Source organism: Bombus vancouverensis, chromosome 13 (assembly GCF_051014615.1).
Source record: "Bombus vancouverensis nearcticus chromosome 13, iyBomVanc1_principal, whole genome shotgun sequence".
NCBI lineage: Eukaryota > Metazoa > Arthropoda > Insecta > Hymenoptera > Apidae > Bombus > Bombus vancouverensis.
In genome coordinates, this window is record NC_134923.1 from 12794467 (window position 1) to 12815535 (window position 21069).

The 21069-nt window shown below is 36.9% G+C and overlaps 3 protein-coding genes across 4 annotated transcripts in view; 2 read left to right on the top strand and 1 right to left on the bottom strand.

The window, feature by feature from the left end:
* Nucleotides 1-50: 50 nt before the first annotated feature.
* On the top strand, nucleotides 51-2676 carry Ns3 (nucleostemin 3). Its single transcript, XM_033338640.2, has 4 exons — nucleotides 51-265; nucleotides 379-1756; nucleotides 1838-2159; nucleotides 2309-2676. Exons 1-4 carry the CDS (start codon nucleotides 164-166, stop codon nucleotides 2442-2444), a joined length of 1938 nt encoding a protein of 645 aa, XP_033194531.2. The 5' UTR covers nucleotides 51-163; the 3' UTR covers nucleotides 2445-2676.
* Nucleotides 2165-4217, bottom strand: Ssu72 (Ssu72 CTD phosphatase). The gene is made up of 4 exons (XM_033338749.2): nucleotides 3872-4217; nucleotides 3646-3789; nucleotides 3199-3457; nucleotides 2165-3107 (listed from the first exon to the last, which is right to left on the bottom strand). The coding sequence occupies exons 1-4, from the start codon at nucleotides 3952-3954 to the stop codon at nucleotides 3006-3008; spliced, it is 588 nt and encodes a 195-aa protein (XP_033194640.1). The 5' UTR covers nucleotides 3955-4217; the 3' UTR covers nucleotides 2165-3005.
* Nucleotides 4218-4324: 107 nt separating this feature from the next.
* The window catches only part of LOC117159106 (uncharacterized), a 70591-nt gene continuing 53846 nt past the window's right edge, over nucleotides 4325-21069 (top strand). The window contains exons 1-2 of one of the 2 annotated variants that reach the window (XM_076623735.1): nucleotides 4325-4460; nucleotides 5092-5258. The gene's annotated coding sequence lies outside the window, so the exon portion shown is untranslated. Of the gene's footprint in view, nucleotides 4737-5091; nucleotides 5259-21069 lie in introns of both variants that reach the window. The other variant, XM_033338657.2, reaches the window with a different exon arrangement.

Below are 21069 nucleotides of genomic sequence, written 5' to 3' on the forward strand. Positions count from 1 at the left end.
CAATTTGTCCAGTAGGACATGTGGGTGGCTACCCCTAGCGGGGTACCATCTTCGTGTTTGTTAGGTTATATCCTTTGTGAGATAACGTTCGATGGCTGTGATTTGGCTGTGATTTGGCTGTGGTTTGGCTGTTATTTCTTGAAATCGTATAAAATCAAACGCAATGGGTAAAAAAGGAAAAGTAGAAGGCAACAATTTAGGAAAGGCTTTGATTAGGGGCCGTTTCGGTTCATCGAGAAATAAAAAAGATGTTGATTTATCTATGGTAACGTAATAATAACCTATTTCATAACCTTTTCATAACCTATTTGTTTTGGTACATACTAAAATGAATTAAACTATAAATATTCGATATTTTGACATTGCATTTTTAATTAGCTTCACACTGCCGAATTAAACGATGGCTACGACTGGGGACGTCTCAATCTTCAATCCGTCACGGAAGAAAATTCTTTTCAAGAATTTCTCTCTACTGCAGAGTTAGCAGGAACCGAGTTTCATGCAGAAAAATTAAACATTAAATTCGTTAATCCAAAAAATGGAATCGGATTACTCTCGAAAGATGAAAAAGCAAAGGTACTGGAGATGCAAAAAAAGAATAAAGCCCTTCTGAAAATACCTAGAAGGCCAAAATGGAATAGTTCAACTACAGCTCACGAATTGCAAAGCAAAGAGAGAGAAGAATTTTTAGAGTGGAGACGTTCTCTTGCTATGTTGCAAGAAGTCGAAGAATTGATGTTAACTCCTTATGAAAAGAATTTGGAATTTTGGAGACAATTGTGGAGAGTAGTTGAGCGTAGTGATGTTATTGTACAGATAGTTGACGCAAGAAATCCACTGCTCTTTCGTTGTGAGGACCTAGAAGCATATGTTAAAGAAGTAGATTTTAAAAAAATGAATCTGATACTAATTAATAAAGCAGACTTTTTAACAGAGGAACAAAGACAAGCATGGGCAAAATATTTTACAGATATTAATTTGAGAGTTGCATTCTTTTCCGCGACATTGGCAGCTGAAAAACAAAAGATAAAAGATATAATTGAGGAAGAAGATTGTGAAGATGAACAAGGGAGTGAAGTGGAGGATGATGATAGTGATGGATCTTTGTATACTTCAGAATTTGCTTCAGAAAGCGAATATGAAAGTGCAGATGATGGTAGTAATAATACCATAACTGAAAATGAGGAAGTAAGTTCTAAGCAATCTAATGAATGTAATTTAAATGAATTGAATGATGTAATAGAGAAATTAAGTGAAAAAGATATAGAAGATAATACAAAGGTGAAGAATTCATCAGAATTATTAACCAGAGATCAATTAGTATCATTTTTCAAAATGATTTATAAGGGTGAGACATATACAAAAGGAATCACAACAATTGGTTTGGTAGGTTATCCAAATGTAGGTAAAAGTTCCACAATAAATGCCCTATTAATGGACAAAAAGGTATCCGTGTCTGCAACACCGGGTAAAACAAAGCATTTTCAAACACTATTCTTGGATAAGGATCTACTTCTTTGTGATTGTCCTGGATTAGTAATGCCTAGTTTCGTTTGTACAAAATCAGAAATGATATTAAATGGTATATTGCCAATTGATCAAATGAGGGATCATGTACCTCCAATTACATTACTGGGTACTTTAATACCAAGGCACATTATAGAAGATCTTTATGGAATTATGATACCTCCACCATTAGAAGGAGAAGATGCTGATCGTCCTCCAACTGCAGAAGAAATTTTAAATGCTTATGCCTGTATGTAATTATGTATTAAGCATGATAGTAATGCATGATAATTTGTATAAGTTTAATAATTTATTTTATACTTTTATTTAGATAATAGAGGTTTTATGACACAGAATGGACAACCAGATAATCCACGTGCGGCGCGATATCTTCTGAAAGATTTTGTAAACGGTAAATTGTTGTATTGCGTTGCACCCACTACAGCAGAACAAAAAACGTTTCATACATTTCCTCCGCGAAGAAGAATAATTTCGAAAAATAAGCATTTTCCACCTAGAACAGTGCGCGTGAATAAAGGGAGCAAAACTACGTCTGAAGATTTAGATAAAGTATTTTTTCAAGATAATACTTCGAATGTACATGTAAAAGGAGTAATTGGAAAAATGCACGGTTTACGTAGAATTAATTCAAAGTATGTAACATTATTGTATATTTATTAATTGATAAAGTCATTTTTGTATAATTATTGACAATAATTGTTCATATATAATAATAAGTAATGGAGCGTGTATACGAATTTCGTTTCGAATACTTTGGTAATTATTGTAATTATTTTTTTAGGGATGCAGGATCGATGACAGGTTCTACACAGAGTTTGTTGCTTGAAGGGAAACCGTGGAAAAAGATTAATAAACACTCAAATAAAAAGAAACGCGAAAAAACAAGAAGATTGTACGCTCATCTCGATCAACATTGATTTTACGAATATTTATATTGTATTATGAGAATTGAAGGCCTTTTCGCTATATAACAGCGGATCATATTTTATAATATACAAATCTCTGAATTTATAAGCATATCAGAGACTCATATTGATTCTATGTACTACAAATACATTCTAATAACGGCATACATACACATATAAGAATAGCTTGCTGTTGTACTTATATGCGTATATATTATAAAATTAAAATATTTTATAATTTGTATTCTTTGCTTTTTAATCTTTTCTAATCGTTCTGATACTGGCGTTTCGAAACCTGAACGAATCCTATAATCTTGCTTTTGCATATTTTGTCACGGATTAGAGATACAGTATGAATGTAACAGCAGATTTCTAGAACGATTTCCGTGGAAAGCAATATCTCATTAAACAGCAAGCGCGAATCGAATTCTTACTTGTTACGTAAAAACGGAATTCGCTTCACATAATCTGATTCAGATAATGTGGTGCTACATTTATAGTATATATAATTTAGTCTGCTTTTATAAGCTAAATCGTTGATGAACACCAAGTTGTTGATATACAACAGGCTTCTTAATAAAAAAGTACCGTGTGTAAGATCGTTCTTGCAAATTTTGATTCAAATTCGTGAAGTAGTTCATCTATATCGTTATCTAAATCTTCACTATTGGCCAGCTGGAAAAAAACAATTTTTTAGTTAGAGAAATAATTACAGGAGGACTTAAATATATACAAATGCATAAATTTTAATGAATTCTGAAATTACCACAGTGACTAATTCACAAATGAGGAACGATCCAACTGTAGCTTCTTCATGATTATCCTGAATATCAATATTAATCAAATGTACTGGTTGACTATCTTCCTGAGTTCTAGATTCCATACATTCGATTACTTGATCATAAACACGTTCTTCGCATGTGATTAAAATGTCAAATTTGTCCTTGGATAACTGAAATCGTTCTGGTTTCGGTTTTATTCTACGGTTTCTATCTAACATGTGCAATAAACCATTTTGTGTATAGCTAATGTTATAGTTAAGGAATTTTAGTTTCAGTTATTTCATAAACTTTATGGTACTTATCAGAGATAATAATGCGGAAGAAATAAAAATGAAAAGATATCTATTTTGCCTCGAAGTCAATGGACTTCTCGTACAGATTTTGTGAAAAGAAGAAAAAAAATTCATTCATTTATTTGATAAAAAGGATACTATTGCTTGTCTTTAGATAAAAGGTCATTGTAGATTTCATCGTACGAAGTTCCAAAGTCATAAATGTTTGGACGATCAGGTGCATTTCCAGGAAGCTTAACTTTATCGCCAGTTCCAAAGGATTTAACATTGAAACCTTTTTTACTGAAAAAGAACAATAAAGTAAGAATTCGTCTATTCAATATTTTATATAATTCATAGTTCGATTGCAATTAAGACTAATTACCTCAAGAAGGCATGAGCTTCCATGCTTCTATTCATATTGCTAGAACATATCACAGCTACGCTGATAGAGTTTGGCGTTGGCATTGTTTCGAATAGTTTAGCGATATAAAAAAAAAAGTCGGAATATAAAAAAAAGCGTAATGTCACTTAACCTTAAAGATCGTTACGCTGCCTGTCACATCCGGTATATCTGTTAACGTACATAAAATTCTAGTATAGAATTGGTGGAAGTGGTTTTTTGCAACGTTAAGATTACAAAAATAATTTGAATCAGTGGTCGCGGAAAATTCTGGAGAATTATACGACTAAAATGATTCTCAAGCGTTTTCTATTTATCGCCTGCTCATAGTAAAATTTGTAATGAAAGCCCTATATACACTTTCTCACGTTAGGCAGGTTCATCGTTAAACAGTGACATCTGCGATTGTACGAGAAGTTCAGCCGTTGTAAGCATCGACAGTCAGTAATGCGACAGACGGTGCTGTTTGTGGTAAATGTTGAATTTTTATCGACCAATGCTCGATGACGTCATAAATAAGCTTCGAACCCGCCAGTTTGATGTGCTTCAAGGAAGTCGGCGCAAATTGAAGGTAGAATTAATCACGAAATATTCGGGTTATACGATGTTTGAAAGTTTTGTATAGCGAATTGTATACGCAGTACTTTTTTTGTACATTCTAACCTAATTTGTATACATATACTGTGTAAAGCATACAGAACGTAGTGACATTCAAGTGACTCAAGTTAGTTAACCAAAGTGCTTACACGTGTGTAGCAGATACATTCATGCAGTTTGTATACATATGAGCACATACACGATGCTAGAAATAAATGCATACAGAGAAATGTGGAAACGTAAGATTTAGGTTAGTAATAGTTCAATATGTGTTTGCTAATTCAAGTCGTTTCATGGGATTCGATTGCTATTTATTACATAAATTTGGGGAATATTTGTAGGATTTGTGTAACATTTTATTTATCGTAGAAATTTCAATATTTATATTTGTTCCGAGTGCCTTATTACAACTTTATTTCTTTCGGTATTTTACTACAGGTATATTAAAAAAATGTATCATTTTTTTGTCTGTTCTCTTTTCTGTGTATTGTATCTAATATCTAATAACATCTAATATATATATAATGTTAATTGTCAAAATTACCGATTACATAGATTACAAGAGCGAGTTTTAAAGACATGTAATATCATTTTTTTGAAAATAGGCTTACGAAATGTGAGGCGTCACTTGTAAGCAGCCTATCGAGAAGGAAGTGTACATGCGCGCGCGCGCTCGTGTGTGTGTGTGTATGCGCGTGTGAAGAAGAAACGAACCTCTTTTGGACATTTTTTACTATGAAACCTGTCAGAGCAGTTTCAAGACGACGATGCGGTGAGTTCAAAATCAATAAATAAAACAGTAATTCGCCGCATAAAAACGTTATCGTGTGATATATTATAATTTTATACCTACACATATGTATAAACATATTGTATAGCCTCGGTATATTTCGTTTTGACGCGTGTGCAACTGTTCTTGCTTAATATTAATTTTTACATCGATATTTCTCGAAAGCGAAATTTTTATAATTTGGAATGGAACATTTGTTTCAAACCATAAAGTCTTTTATTGAACAGGAATAATGCGAATTTTATTGTGTATTTTAATATTTTAATAGCCTATCGTTTATTCCATTTTTTAAATTTACGGCATGATAGTAATATAAGTAATAAAGAGATAAAAATCCATGAAAAAAAATATCGAATGAATTCGTGGTTAAATCACGCAATGTTGTACGACCGCAAATTTGTTTGCAAAATCGTGAAATAACAAGCGTCGTCGGCAATGAAAATTGTGGGTTCCGGGCTGGAATTAAGGCGGAGTTGGTATCTCGATCTCGACTAATCCTTCGATCCTTTTTCATTTCTAAACTCTTCTTTCAGTGAATTTTTTTTTTTATTTACCAATCACTTACAATTGGAATTCAGTTCTAAAAAGTCGAAGAATCGACAGATTCGAAAAGTTGGTAGCTTGAAAGTCTGAAAATTTAGAAATTTAGAGATCCAAGAACTTTGAAATTAAAAAATCTCAAATTTATAGGTAAAGCAATCGAGTATCGAAATATGCTATAATTGAAAAGCTCCGATACTCTAAAATGCAAATATGTCTATAAATTTCAAGAACCAAAAATTCGAGTATTTAAATTAAAAATTTCAAGGATTCTGAATCTTTCAAACGTTTAAGCGTCGAAACGTCGCATGCACTTGTTGAATGTTCAAATCGTCGTATTTTAAGCTATTCAATGACGATTTGATTGAGAAATTGTCGTTTGAAAAGCGTCAATTGTTGCGACACAGAAACGATCTTCAATCTGCATTCGTCTTTAAGTTCGTTTCTTCACCGGTTAGCTCTGTTCATCCCGGGCTGGTTGCTGCAACTCTTTTCGTCGTCTCGTCGTTGAGCAAACTGGTCGACGATTGTCGAAACCAATTTAGATCCGCGACTCGTCTTTTTCTATTGTCCTCAATGGATCTCGTTACCCGCATACTTTGTGCTTTTACCATGAAAGGGAATGTGTTTCTTGATCGTTCAACGTGTGACTCGAATAAAACAAATTTCGAAGAGAGACGATTACGTTACACTAGTATTACCAAACCTACCAAAACGATCGATTTAACATTTCTTTTTCTTTGCAAATATTCACAAATATACATACTTTTAACAATTAATTTAATTATATATTTATCGGGGTAGAGAGGCTGTCTATTTTAACGATTATGGGCTAGATATTAAATATAATTAGACTACGGATATATATGCGATTTCATGCCAAATTTCATGCAATTTATTCTTATGAATACAACTAAAGAAACGAAATCTAGGTAGAAATCTGTTTTACCCACTCGGTTAATACTCACCCATTGGTGAATATTCTACTTTATATTGTACACGGTTTTGCGATCTAACCGAAATCAAACCGAAACTATAGGGATACATATAAAGATAGAGCGTGTGAGTGGACTGAAAAGCGATTCTATAGGAATAGAAGGTTGAACTCTACATAGAGGCCCCTTGTGTCCTTGTCTGATGACGCATGCACGTTCGTACAGTAAATATGTAAGCGTAACACCGATCAATGAGCGGCGCCAGTGTGCATGCGTTAGCGGATTAGACCAGAACAGAAGGGGTCTCTATGCAGCGTTCTCTTTCTATGCCCATGTCGCATTCAGTTACACGGTAACATATGACTCGCGTACTCTATCTTTGTATCTCTATGACCGAAATCGAACTGAAACTAAACTGAACCGAAACCGAACCATGGGTAGAATATAAAATGTCGTTTCTAAATAACATAAAATCGATTATTTTAAAGTTATAAAAAATATTGAATTTATGCTTTAACCTTTGTTTTCTGTTATTTGTTTTTATTCGGAGTCATCCATCGTACTACGGTTTTAAACGTCGATATGTAATTTTTACATGTTACACGGTGAATTTACTGAGACGATTGTCGATACTAAGATCTTTGGAACGTTTCGGTAAAACGAATTAATACCTCTTTATCCCCAACGGATAGTAAAAACCATCGTTAATGGATGTCGGACGAGGTACAAGATGTCCGCGTATATTGTACGTACATACTAGAAATATTATAAAGATGCCAGTCACGAATCTAAATTGAAAGAACCGCGCTATCGGAATGAGGGAATCTTGCGACGCGTGTTTAACGAGTCTGAACAGTTTCAAACAGCTATCTTTTTGCTTTAATAAAATCGCAATAAAAGGACACGAACTCCTTTCGTTTCCTTAAATTCACGCAAGAAGGAGAAATTCATTTTTCAATCTTGAAATACAAACGTTTCTAATTTCTATTAAAATTTAGCAGTCTCACTCGTGGCGAATCTATGCTACTAATTATTAGACGAATAACACGTCAAACTATCGACTAAAGATACAAAAAAATGCAATATTGTAGCATAAGAATAAAAATATAGAACAGGACGTAAATTTTACGCAATTTTTATTCCGCGATTAGATGGTTGGATAGATAAAAAATTTCTATTTGCAACAGGAACTATTTATTCTTTCCATTTTCCATTATGATCCAATCATATCTTACCGCTCCATAAACTAGCATCGTAGATTAAGATGGTATTAATGTGCAACAAAACGTTGGACTAACTGTTGTTACGTACGCTCGTCTTTTAACTCAAGGTTGATGTAGAAGTAAAAAATTCGTAACCGAAGGTTGTACGATTGCGTGCGTGACACAAGAGTGATATAACTAAAACAAAAAAAAAGAAAACAGGAAAAAGCAAATGCCTCGAGAGAGGAATTTCAACTTTGCTTAATTGTAAGCGAAATACCATCTTTCTTCTAATAGCCTCAACTCGCGTTGTTTCGCTTCGATCCTCTTCGATCTTCGTTATTTCGCTCTATTTTCCACCAATTATATTTAAGTACACTGTCGACCATAAATAACGGGACTTTGTTTAACTCTAAATCTAAGCTTCGATAAAATTGTACTAAACTGTATAGAAATTTTCAAAACACGATACAACCTAGTTTTCCCTGTAATACAAGCGGCCGATAAGTATCAAGTATATTCGGTAATTACAATACTCGTTTATGCAGTCGGGCACAAAAATAAAGGGGCAGATAGTGGAAGATGAAGTTCGATCGAGCTAATACCGGTGTTATATGCTTCAGTTTTGTTTATTATATATCCCTATTGTACGTAAAATATGTAGCAAACAAATTGAAATTAATACTTACTCTTTTATGTAGTTAAGCCGTTAAATCGTAGTTAACGAAACTTCGACCATACCTATTTCTACCTTACCTTTCCACTTATTTTCGTCGTCAACGGTATATGCTATCGATTACTTATCCGAATACTACACTATCATCTTTTGTATCCCTATTTTTCCCTACATTTTCTTTCTCTACATTTTTCCTATTCTAGTAGTGTACGCTACCGTGCAATCCATTAATAAATACAAGGTAGCCTTCGTTGCGCCTTATTATCGCTTCATCGAAAGGAAACAGCGTCATCTCGTTCCCGTGCATTATTACCTCGCGCACGTTGTCCGGCAACGATTCCTTCGGCTGGTTATCACGGATCCTTGTAAATTATTCCGCGTGTGTACGCAAAGACGGATGTCCTTTGACTTATGGATATTGACGAGGGACGTTCCACCGGCGTGAGCCATCTTGTCGACGTTTGACGCATGTCGTCTGCATAAAATGGTTGGCCGATCGTCATCCGCGCGTTGCAGGCACCCGTTAAATTATAATCTAAATTATGGGCCAGCTCACGACTCGAATAACAATCGTTCAACAACCTTGCGCCTCTTCTTTCATTTTTCTTCTCTACACTTTCCTCTCCTCTTCTTTTTCTTCCTCTTCTTCTTCTTCTTCTCTTTGCAATCTAAATTATGGTCCATTCCATATTTATTCTTTCCTTTTCGCCTTGTATCTTGCCTTCGTCTTCTTATAATTTAAATTACGGGGGAGCTCGGTAAACGAATGTCAATCGTTCAATAACTTGGCGTTCCCTCGTTCTTCTTTTTCCTATTTCCTTCTTGATTTTTATCGTCTTCTTCCTAGAATATAAATTATGCTCGGTAACAGCATGTCAATCTTTCAACAGCTCCGCGTCTTCCCTTTCCTTTTCCTTTTTTCTCCTTTCCTTTCTTCGATCTTCATCCTCGTCTTCTCCCTCGTATAGGTACAAATCATGGGTCAATCAGTATCAATAGCTCCGTATCTCTTCTTTTCCCTTTTCCTTCTTCTCCTTCGTCCTTCTCCCTCTCGTCCTTTCATCGTTCCTCTCTTCCTTATCGTTCGAATCGTGGAACAGTTTGTTAAACGAACGTCGATCGTTCAATAACTACCCATCATTTCCTCCCTTATTGTTCTCTTCCTTCTTTTCTCGTCTTTCCTCTTCTCTTTTTCTTAGTTTCTTAAAGCCTATATTACAGCATAAATAAGTAGGATTTGCGAAACGGCTGTCACGCGACTCGCAGAAAATCCTTCGCACGAGCTAGTCGAATTAATGGCCATTCGCAATGAGACTTTTCGAGCGGCCAGTTGGTCAACTGCCAACATTCGGAGACACTCGCCTCGAAACGACGGAATAATTCTCATGCTATTAAGATAGATTGGCAGTGCAGGTTGTTAACTATGGTGTTCAACTGGTACTTTGAGTCGGAATCCGTTCGTCCATCAGTACGAATCCATCTTTATACGTATCTATCGATATATAGCTATCATCAGCATAGTTCTATTATCTCTATATTTTTTTTTATTCTTAGTATTTAGTATCGAATTTAGTATCGTTTGAGTCATAAATTAAGAGGCACGAAAGGACGACAGTCACAAATATTATTTTTGAAAATGTTCCTTGAAATCTAGAATCACGCGTGCTACTTTTCTTTGTTATAAATCAATTTATGAGAATAATACGTATTTCTTGTTTGGATCTTTTTCGTAAATTCACGTTCGCGCGATAAAAGTCGCGATAATCGCGTTGATCAGTTTGGCTTTTTAGCGACTCGAATTTGATCTTCCGCTTCCTCTTCGACTGACCAAAAATCCGATCTTATTCTCGGGAATTCGCACAACCAAATACACGATAATTCGCAACGAAGCAGAAGGCACGGGAGGATAGAGATTATCTTCGAATCGAGTTTGTTTTCAGCGTATGACTCGTTTTCGATATCGAAGTATCGAGTCTGATCTTCGGCGCTCGCATACCGATCGAGGACAGATCGTGCCGCGAATCAAACAGCACGTTTAACGACATTTACTGGCTGGTTTCGCGCTTTCACGGTATACAGCCTGGCATCCTCGATCGATCGGAGAACGTGGCGCGATTCCTGCCGCGGAAACTCGCGAAAACGCGCCATCCGCGTCCGTGACTTCCGTCACTTTCATCGCGCGTGCCGGATGAACGCGTGGATATCGTCGACCTTCGAGTTATGCAAATGAATTTTTATCACGTTCGCTAGCGTACTTGTAGCGGTATAATTTTGTCATTTCGTACTACTTGATGAATTTAATATTCATAAACGCAGACCACACAAGACACGTGCAATAAAACTACCTTTGATATGCCTGAAAAGGAGGAACGATTAGTTAGATTCGAAGTTGAAAGTATTCAAAGAATGGACGATACGGAGGCTACGAAAAGTATAGGCACAACGTTGTATTTATCACAACATTTGCATTGTAATCGATCGATCCTACCAGCATCGTCGAATCTTTATATTTCGATCTTCTTCTGATCGTAGCAAGGAAAAAGAATTTGTAACGTTTTAAGCCGATGTTTGTTGTCCATATTCTGTTCAAATCGAAGATGTCTTTCCTAGAAGAACGATAATTGGGTGAAAAATAAAATATCGTGTTATTTAGTTACTACTTTCGCGTGACTACAGAGATACTATGCAAATAAAATGCGTGGAATCTGGTAAAAAGACGCTTCGTTGGAAAATAAGAGCGTGCGCCGATGCCTTTTGTAGCCACCGTATGTTTCACGTTTCATTTTAAATTCCATTCGAATCCTCCAGTTTAAATATAGGCATATCTATTGTGTAATTAGCGCAACGACGTTTGATCTCGTTCGACTGCACGTAACAACGTTATGATCTATTTATAATGTAAACGGAACTGTCCCACTCTCGCTGGAACGTAACAGAACGGGTTTATAAAGCAACCTTAACGAAGGGAAACGCCGTGAACAAAAATGACGGTCGTGGTTTAAGGAAGTTCGTCGATACGCGCGAACATTCACAACCTTGACAGGGCATTGCCCCAGCATCTCGCGGAGACAGACGAGAACGTTGTACGTGCTCCGCTGGGATCTCCAGGAGTCACGAGAATCCTCGTTCGAACACGGCCTAGAAAGTGGAAAAATATCGTTTACAACGCGATACGCGATTCACGGTAAGCGTCTTACGAGTTGTCTGCATCAAAATTTTCATCGACATTCTCGTCGGTTTGTTGATCGTGTCGAAGAACCCGTGTTTCTTTTCTTGCGGCCAGAGGATAACAAAGATGCGCGTGACGATAGCATCGCCGAGAAATTACACAACATCGCACGCTCTTACGTTCTTAATTGAAAACGAAGCTTTTCCTTCGTATTTTACTGTCTGGGCTGAGAACGATTTTATTAAGGGAAGATCTTGGTGTAACAACAGTAAAAGCAAGACGATTCTTATGAATCTTTTTAGGCTAATTACTAGTTATATGTGACTATACTTTCATGGCGTGTAAATTTGTCTTCGAAGTACAAGCGTGATCTTTTTTAGTTGAATCCTTCTTGTTGTTTATCAACTTTTTAAACCGACGTGCACGATAACCGAAAAACAAATCGATCGGTCGATTTTGAACGAAGCACGTTCACTTTATTGCGAAATTTTCTTTCGATTATTTATTTGTATATCTTTTTAAAGGATATAAACTCGATTTATCCGTGGAAGAAAGCAAATTTTTCTTCTAAACGCTGCAACTTTCCAATTTTCCATGTTTTTTTTTTCAAAAATAGTTTCAATGCCAGCGTAAACTATCATTGAGAAAATTTCCTAACTTTTGCATTCTGACGACTGTGACGAATGCCACATCGCGTGCCAACAATGGTCAGTATCGAAAGAATCGAAATGAGAGAATCACATTTGTACTTCAACGCTATTTATTCATCCCAGAAACGGCCAATTCCGTCTAACCAGCAGTCAGTGTAAAAGAAATTCATAAAAGTTGCTCTTATCGTTGTTACACGAAAATTCTTCTTTAAGAATAATTTTGGAATTTAAATCGGTGTTTACACTCGTAGATCATCGATTCTTGACGTTATTTCGCGTATTCACGAGGAAGACGTATAGCGATAAGTAAAGGTAAAGGTGCACAGACCAGCTGAAATAATTTTTCATTCGATTCTTTACTGAATTCTTAAGCGGGAAAAGAGTGCATGAAGATACAGTGTCGCAAATATTTTGGAATTGGACTTTGGATCGTTGATATCGTTACAATTTGCAGCAGTCAAAGATTAAACGTTGTTTAAGAAAATAAACGACTAAAAGAATATTTTTGTTTCATCGGAAAAGCGATACTTTATCGACAGAATGAAAAGAATTCACCGCTTATGAAAATATATTTACAGATGTACGATAAGAACAATAAATTTGTCGAATACTCACTAATAAACCAGCGATAGCAGAAATATCGTTCTTCTGAAATCGCATCCACGATAACATTGGACAATCGTCACTTTGCCACCTCGGAAAAGCTCTAACCCAAATTTAATATGTCGATCGAACGATTCTGTATTCAATTTCGATTTCGATTCCTTCCATCTACCAACCTCTTTTGCTTTACTCGATCCATAATAGAAATATGATATTTCTTGCTATCGCGTCGATGTCGGATCTCGATGATCGGAATCGAGAGAGGCGAGAGAGGAATCGTAAGGGCAGTCGTCGCTTTCACGCGTCGAGGAAAGGTCTTTCGGAGAAAGCAACGCGGTACAACGTTTCCTGGTTGTACATCTTCGCAGCGACCGTACTACTTCTAATATTTTTAGACTCTCTTTCTTGTTCTTCCAGCTAACGGCTGTTTAGCGATACACCAGATCGGAAAAACGACGAATAAGAAAGATAACGCTAATGCGGAACATTAGATTGCGATATATTTGTGCCGTCGTTAAATAAGCAACGTGGAAACACGCATGTTCAGATTGCTATTGCTAAATGAACAATTCTTCGAAATGTGGTTTCTCGAAAATTCTTTTAGATATTTTTCGCACCTTTCTGTTACAGAATATTTGTATAATATCGCCGAAATTCTTTTATAGAGAACGAAATTCTACTATTTATCTTTTAAAATATTGAACCATTAGAGCAATTCCCAAATAGGAGCAATAAAAAGCTGATAAATCGCTAGTTCGAATTGCGAGTTGCATTCAAAAACTCTAAATTTGCCAAGCATCCACGATCTAATTGTTACTTAGGAAAGGAAGTTTGGCTAATTTTGTTTCTCGAAGACTGAGATGGTAATTTCATGCAATTTCCAAGATTTCCAAACAAATGATATAATTGACCCTCCTGAACCGCAAGCTGAAACTAGACGTTAAATCAATTTTCGCGACACTACAGAGGCAATTAATTTCATATATGAAGAAACATCGATTATCCTGAACATAAGGTAGAAAAATGGCACCTCTGTCTAATTACCTCCGCGTCTCTCCAAAGCATTCGAGTTTCGCTCGACCGTCCTTTATTCTTTCGCGTCTTGTCTACGACAAAAGGGGCAACGAAATGTTCCGTTTTTGGTGGAACACGTTGTATAAACGTGCATTTAGATCAAACGGGCGAGAAATACGGGGAACATCAAGGCCAAACTCATTTACGCTAAAAGAGTTTCTTCGTGAAACGGAAGCGAGCGAACGTTCGCAGAGATTGACGATTTTCAACGTTTCTTTGTCCCAGCACGCGTGTAAATTAATTACTACAACTACCATAAGAGAGAATAGATTCTGCCGACGACTCATCTATTGCACAAACACGTATTGACAAAAGAGGTTTACAAATTTCAATGGTTTCAAACGATGAAATAAATACCTTTTACGTTGTATTTATCTTTGTCAATGCTATTATAAAATTGGTTGCGAAACGTGCCTTTTTAGGAGTTTAACAGGACGATCGTTTTATAGATGGCAATAAAAAGGTTCTGAAAATACTTTCTTTTTTAACATAGATAGATAATATAAGATAAAAACGTATATATGACGTAAATAGAACGATATGTTTTCAACAGATTATAGGGGAATTTACGACCAATTCGAAAAGCACGTTATATAATCCTTTTATTAACTCGGTGCCAGCTTTACGATACATTTTTCCTAACACTTGTTTAAACTTTGTATCGCTTTCCGCGATGTGACATTTTGTTCTTTCGCAGAGTAAGATTGAGTAAATTGATATTATCAGAGTACCTAAATGTACATACAATTGCACACGCCGTAGTAATTCTCTCTTATCGAAATATCAGCAATTCTGAAATCTATCGAGTGATGAAACGTTATTATTTCCGCTGCTGTAAACCTATTATCGAGTTGATAAAAGTATCGTGCGATGTGCTTTTTGAATTTCTCGGAAAGACCTCTACGATCTCATGGAAAGGGCAGTACATGATCTTATTTAAGTTAATCAAGCTGATCTTGGTTCCGCCATAAAAACTAAGTATTTTTGGAATACCTTTTTATCGTCGTTTGCAAAACATTTTTTGTCGCGCGATCGCAAATGGCAGAAAAGTAACGAGTCGTGTCACGCGGGACACCCTGTACAATACACCAAACAGATACGATAAACGACAATATTATTTTGAAAAAATCGATAAAGTAGATATAAACGTGATTTTTATACCACGTGGGGGAACAGTCAAGAATTATTTGTCGCATATAAAATCTCAAGTTTCACAAAACTGGATTGGTGGACGTTGGATATTTGTGCATCGATGTTCGGTCCAAGACAAGGCATTCACACTGGACAGCTTTTGTCGTGTTATGTTGCGTAATTTTACTAAACGTGCAGGCAGAAGGAGCATTCGCTTGGTCTAAACGCACCTTAATGGGCCACGCGAAGAACAGAGAACTCGAAACGTGCCGGTGCATTTCAATGTTCTTTCGTCTTTGTATTCTTCGTTGCTGTTTAAAGTTAAAAGATCGCTCGTTCCAGTGATTTTGCCATTCACCGAAAGCTATTCACTAACCAGCCTGTATTCTGATAACCTTTTACAAAGCTCCTTTGTAATCTTTGTCTAACGTTTCGTTATTATCTTCTGGAACAATTTACGTACGCTCTTGCGTCGTAGAATTCTTAGATTTTCCATCGTCGTGGAAAAGCGTAACGAGTTTTGATTGTTTATTATTTAAGTTTTTAATATATAATATTGTTTCAACCATGCCGACTCCTTGGATCGCAATAAGCACGAAAGCCCAATTTTAATTGCGAGATACAGTGACCGATAACAGAAAGTTAAAAATTTGTTCTCGTTTATACGAGTGGTAGCAACCTTCGTAATATTTTTTAGTTTGTAGTTTTAGTTAATTTGTTGTGGTATATATATACGCTACATATACAGCATATCACAATCTAATCATTGTTTCCTACCTATTTAGTTATCGTAGTTAGTAAGAATTATTTCTTCTGAAATATACAATGGCTCACAGAAATATCCCAAAACATTTCAGAAAATTTATTTTATAAATATATTCAAATAAAAAAGCAACTCAATACGATACAGCGTAAAACATTAGAAATAAGAACCCAACAAACTTCTCGCAATAGACTATGGGCCTAATGTACAAAGAAATAAATTATTATTGTACGTTATAAAATTAAGTTAACCCTTAACCCCGATACCTTCTCAAACAGTATATTCTATCACCGGAATATCCCAAACAATCAATTCGCTCCGAAAATGGGAATTCTTTCGTAGAAGGAAGTCCAAGTCATTGCTCGCAGGTGTTTCTCAGCTTCAACGAGGTGCTGGAAAGACAAATCGATTCGTTCGTCGTACAACCATTTCTCGTGCAATTTTTTCTTCCCATTTTCAATCGATTCGATCAGAGAAACTCGTGCATGATCGTTAGTATTCACCAAAATTAGGTGGCCATCCGTCTTCGTGACACCGTAAACGTCTTTGAAACGTCTTTGATGATCATTCGTTGCGAAAGCAGAAGATGAGTAAGATTGTTCTGCGAAGCTTTTTACGGCGTTCGTCGCGAATATCAGGCCGAGTTGCGTAACGCGAGCGTCCAGAGATGCTCTGGCAAAGCAACGAGAAATCCGTCTGGCCAGCTGCCTTCGACGAGTCCAAGAATCGCGCGTGATTCGACTTTGGAACAGCTCGAACACTCGTCCTAGACATCGTTCGTGACTAAGTAGCGATGGGATCGAGTCCAATACGGGGTGTAACGTGAAAGTTTCAAGTAAACCGAACAAATTCTTCTTTAGAAATTAATCCTACATCGAGACAACGTTCTAACGTTGCATGCTAATGAACAAATCTATCACTCGTATTATAGAGGCTCGCGAAAGTATTCGAACATCTGCAAACACCTCTTATGTATTTTTTGTTACAACGAGACGTATTTTGCACGACTATTCTAATTTATAGAATCGAGCTATGTATTCTAGATCATAGAATTGTTATTTATTTTTTCATGGTCTTCCCTCTCTGGGTTAGGACAAACTATGTTCTGCTTCTAATCGTCGAGCTTAACATCTTTCGTACGTAACGTTTAAGAGCTGAAACCTAATTTAAACTTTACTTATCGATTGTACGTACATGGAAGAACATGGAACGTCAAATTGCGAATATTTATAGAAAAGTCCGTTCCTTTTTACGAATATGGAATATAATTCTAGTGGAATTTATAATAATTCTATAAATATTATTCGGTAATTTTGTATTCATTAGGTGTCGCGATGGATTTTGAAGAGAGTCCAGTTTAGTTTTGTTTCACGAGAGTTCGTAAACAGCAATTTCAGAGATTGCATCATTCTGGAGTGATTAACATAACGAATGCAAAGAAGTTTAAGGGGGTTTCAATTATACAGCAATTATCAATTTCCGGCGATTGTAACGAGATAAATCAACAGATGATCGTGCACATGAAATTTCTGTCGTTACGAGGCACACGAAGGATGCGGAATTATATAACGGAACCACGTTATTGACTGCAATTATCGCATTACGTTGCATAACCTTGCTACTCCATTTTAAAGTAATCTTCGTGCTCGCACGCTCAGCTGATCTTCGTAAATCGTTTCTGTATGCAAAAACAGCACAATTTCCTTTTTTTCCTTTTCAAATTACTCCAATAAGATCCTGGAATTCTCACGCATTTTCTTGGAATTTCAGCTGCAATCGAGTTGCGATAATTCGAGTTGTAACCTTTGCTAAAAATTGGATACTCGAGGACAGGTCCAAAGACGCGATCGAATTTTATAGAGTCGTACATTGACAGGAGAGTTAAGTATACGGATGAACAGAAATTTTGTCACACTTGTAACGCCTATATACGTATACGCTTCGCGCAACCTATTACGAGTTAGGCAGAGTGAATGAAATTAGGCAAAAATGAAAAAATCCGAAAATATGAGAAACACTGAGAACCTAAACGTTCGAAGGTGAACGATCCACTTGTAAGTTAGACGATTCGCAAATAGAAAGATACGAAAACACGAAGGTTTGGAAGATTTGAAATCGGAAAGTCGAAAAATTCGAACATTTAGACATCTGGAGATGCGAATACTTGAAAGGTGAAAAGGAGCTTAAAAACTTCAAGTTTTAAAAACTTGAAAATCTGCGTATTTGAAAATGTACGATTCAATTACGAATTAGAAAGTTGGAAAACTATAAAATTTAGAAACCTGCGAAGATACGAGAATACGAAGACTCGAAAGTGTAGAAGCTCAAAGCCTTGGAAACCGGTATCTCGAAGGAAGAAATCTTTCTTTGCGACGCAACGTTGGGCCTTAATAGGTCAACCAGGTAGGTAAAATCCGCTATCTGTATATGAAAATTTCGCGGAAGCGTAATCGAGTTAGATGGGACAGGATGCGCCGAGTCATCCATGCGTGCACCGCATTACCGGTTCTCGCGTTTGCTCCGGGATTTCGCGTACCGATGTTCGAGCCGCGTTTCCGTGGCTTTTCATACGTCTTACGGTATATTGCATGGAAATCAAAAACGTCGCCGACGATCGTCACATCCTCCCCGATACGATGCGATGCGACGTTGCATAACGGAATTGCACCGGTCTGGGATACGATTACCAGAAACAAGTAGAACATCCGGGGACGTTTTTGCCCCGTTTTGTCCTCACCGCCGTGTCCGTATCGCGGCATCTAATCTTTATTAACCCGTTATTATCGTTGACCAGTCCACGTCGAAGAATCACGTGGAACACCATCATTCTGTTATCTAATATTCGACGTTATGTTGTGGACGCGATACGCGTTAACGAGCTGGCTATATGTACTGTACACGGAACCGTTAGGAACTCGTAGGAATTTTTCGATCTTCCTCGATGTGTGGATACCTGGATACCTACCTGCTGCTAGCCGTTTCGTAATATCTTCGCTTCTGGCGATAAACGCCGATGAACACGTCGAAAACGCACGGCCAATAACGGAGGGATCGAAGATTCGTTAGAGATTGTCCGTTGGTTTACGAAGTTGTTGGACTTGAACTTTTTAATCGATTGTGGATATCCTCGGTCGGAATTTCAGATAACCTTCGTTAGAGCGGTTTGATTATGGGCTTGCGAGGTTAAGCTTGGATTTGCGATTGAATAATTTCATTATTTTATTGACTTTGGATATTTTCAGTTATTTTCAGTAAATATATACATATTTCGCGGTCGGGGACGACTTTCGTTAAAACGTCTTTAAAATCACCGTACGTCAACGGTCAGGTTGTCGTAGCTCCAAACTTGTACGTTTTATCGTAAAACGTTGTAACGTTGCAAAATTTGTGATCGTCTTCGTCGTTCGCCATTTGTCACGGTAGGTCTTTTTCCGATCTCCTGTACGTTGTTTGGTACTCGATTTGGTACTGCTAAACTTTTAAAACTAGCGACGTATCGTGCATTTTTGAGCGAAGAAGAAATTTCCTCTAAATATATACACACTTTGTGCGATCGCCCAAGCGACGATATCGACAGTTCTTTCAAATATAGTTACGATTCGGACGATGTAAATATCAGACCAATAGAAGATCATAAAAGCGATGGATTTTAGTGACCGAAATGATATTCGCGACGTTGAAGAATGTTCGTTGTTTCAAAGAATCAACAAATACAGATTTATCATCTTTTCTTTTAGAAGATGTTAGTATCATCACACGTCGTCACAGTGTCCATGTAATCCGTATAGTACAAATTTCGTTACACCTAATTAATAATATCTAATACACCTGGTTCGTTTCATCGCTTTATCGTTTCATCGCTTTTGCCGTTTTATCGCTCGCCATCCATTCCGTAAGACAACATTTTTTCCCATCTTTGTACGACACTGTAATTTCATTATTCGTTATTTCGAGTGTAAAAAAGGGTAATAAAAGAAGTGCAGTCACGCTCATAGCGACGCGATGCTATCATTGACTCATCGTTAAGTGATTTCGATTAGGATTCGAATTCCAGGATGTGTGTTAAGCGCGAGACGAAGCGTTACGTGGCAGAAGAATCGAATTTAAGTAATTACGAGTAAATTGCGAAGAAAAAGAGGCTTCGTGTTTCGCAAGTTAAACGATATAGCGGAATCGGTATCGGCGTCGGTCTAATGCCTAACCTCCCAGGACTAAGCGTTTCGTAACGACGAAAGGTCACTATGCTGATGCACTGTGAAGAGAGACGTCGACTGCCACTCGTTCTGCTATACATCCTTTCCCATAGCCTTTCTCTTTCACCACGAGACATACTCCCCCTTGGTCTACCGTACTTTCCAGTCGTCCTCCGCGGTATCGTCGTCGTTCGTCCAGCACACCCTGTCCACATTTTCATTTTTTCTATGTACTAAGTTTAGTCGAACTTGTTAATGAACATTTTTTTTATCGTAATTCCCTCTCTTAGTACATATACGATATATACTGTTCACCTTTCTTCTTCGCTTTCTTTTCCTTTGCTTTATTCTTCTTTCTCCAGAGTTTCTGTTCTATCTTTCTTGTTTTAGGATATTTCCTTTTTTTTCAGTCTTTCCCTCAGTGTTTCACGATCTTTCCCATTTTTAGGACTTTTGTCTTCTATCTTTTCTTGGGATATTTCGTTCATTTCGTACATCGTGCCCTTCCTTCGTCTCCAGTCTTTTCCGTTCACCGTTCGATCGTCCCGCTTAAAACAATACGAATTCGTTGTACGATTCAAATCAGCCACTGACAGAATTCTAAAATATTTTCCGAATTCTTGGGTTCGTAGCGCCTGGTACGAGGTTCTTTGAATTTCATAGAAACGTATTCTCCATAGATCTTGATTCGACCTCGAGATTTCGCCACTGGTCAAGGACTCCATGACGACGATCGATTGAGAAAATCAGGACACGGTGTTTCTCGGAAGAATTTTGTCAGATTCGATAAATCCGCCAAAATACTTGTAATCGTGAAAATGTTAAAAACTCGAACCTAAAAGGAAGCTAAACGTACT

What these genes read in the sequence shown, in the direction of transcription:
- Ns3 (XM_033338640.2), top strand. Translation starts at nt 164, where the DNA reads ATGGGTAAAAAAGGAAAAGTAGAAGGCAACAATTTAGGAAAGGCTTTG. An exon ending in AAGATGTTGATTTATCTATG is followed by an intron (nt 266 to 378) that starts GTAACGTAATAA and finishes ATTTTTAATTAG; the next exon opens with CTTCACACTGCCGAATTAAA. An exon ending in TTACGTAGAATTAATTCAAA is followed by an intron (nt 2,160 to 2,308) that starts GTATGTAACATT and finishes TTATTTTTTTAG; the next exon opens with GGATGCAGGATCGATGACAG.
- Ssu72 (XM_033338749.2), bottom strand. Translation starts at nt 3,954, where the DNA reads ATGCCAACGCCAAACTCTATCAGCGTAGCTGTGATATGTTCTAGCAAT. An exon ending in TTATCTAAAGACAAGCAATA is followed by an intron (nt 3,458 to 3,645) that starts GTATCCTTTTTA and finishes CTATAACATTAG; the next exon opens with CTATACACAAAATGGTTTAT. An exon ending in TTTGTGAATTAGTCACTGTG is followed by an intron (nt 3,108 to 3,198) that starts GTAATTTCAGAA and finishes GTTTTTTTCCAG; the next exon opens with CTGGCCAATAGTGAAGATTT.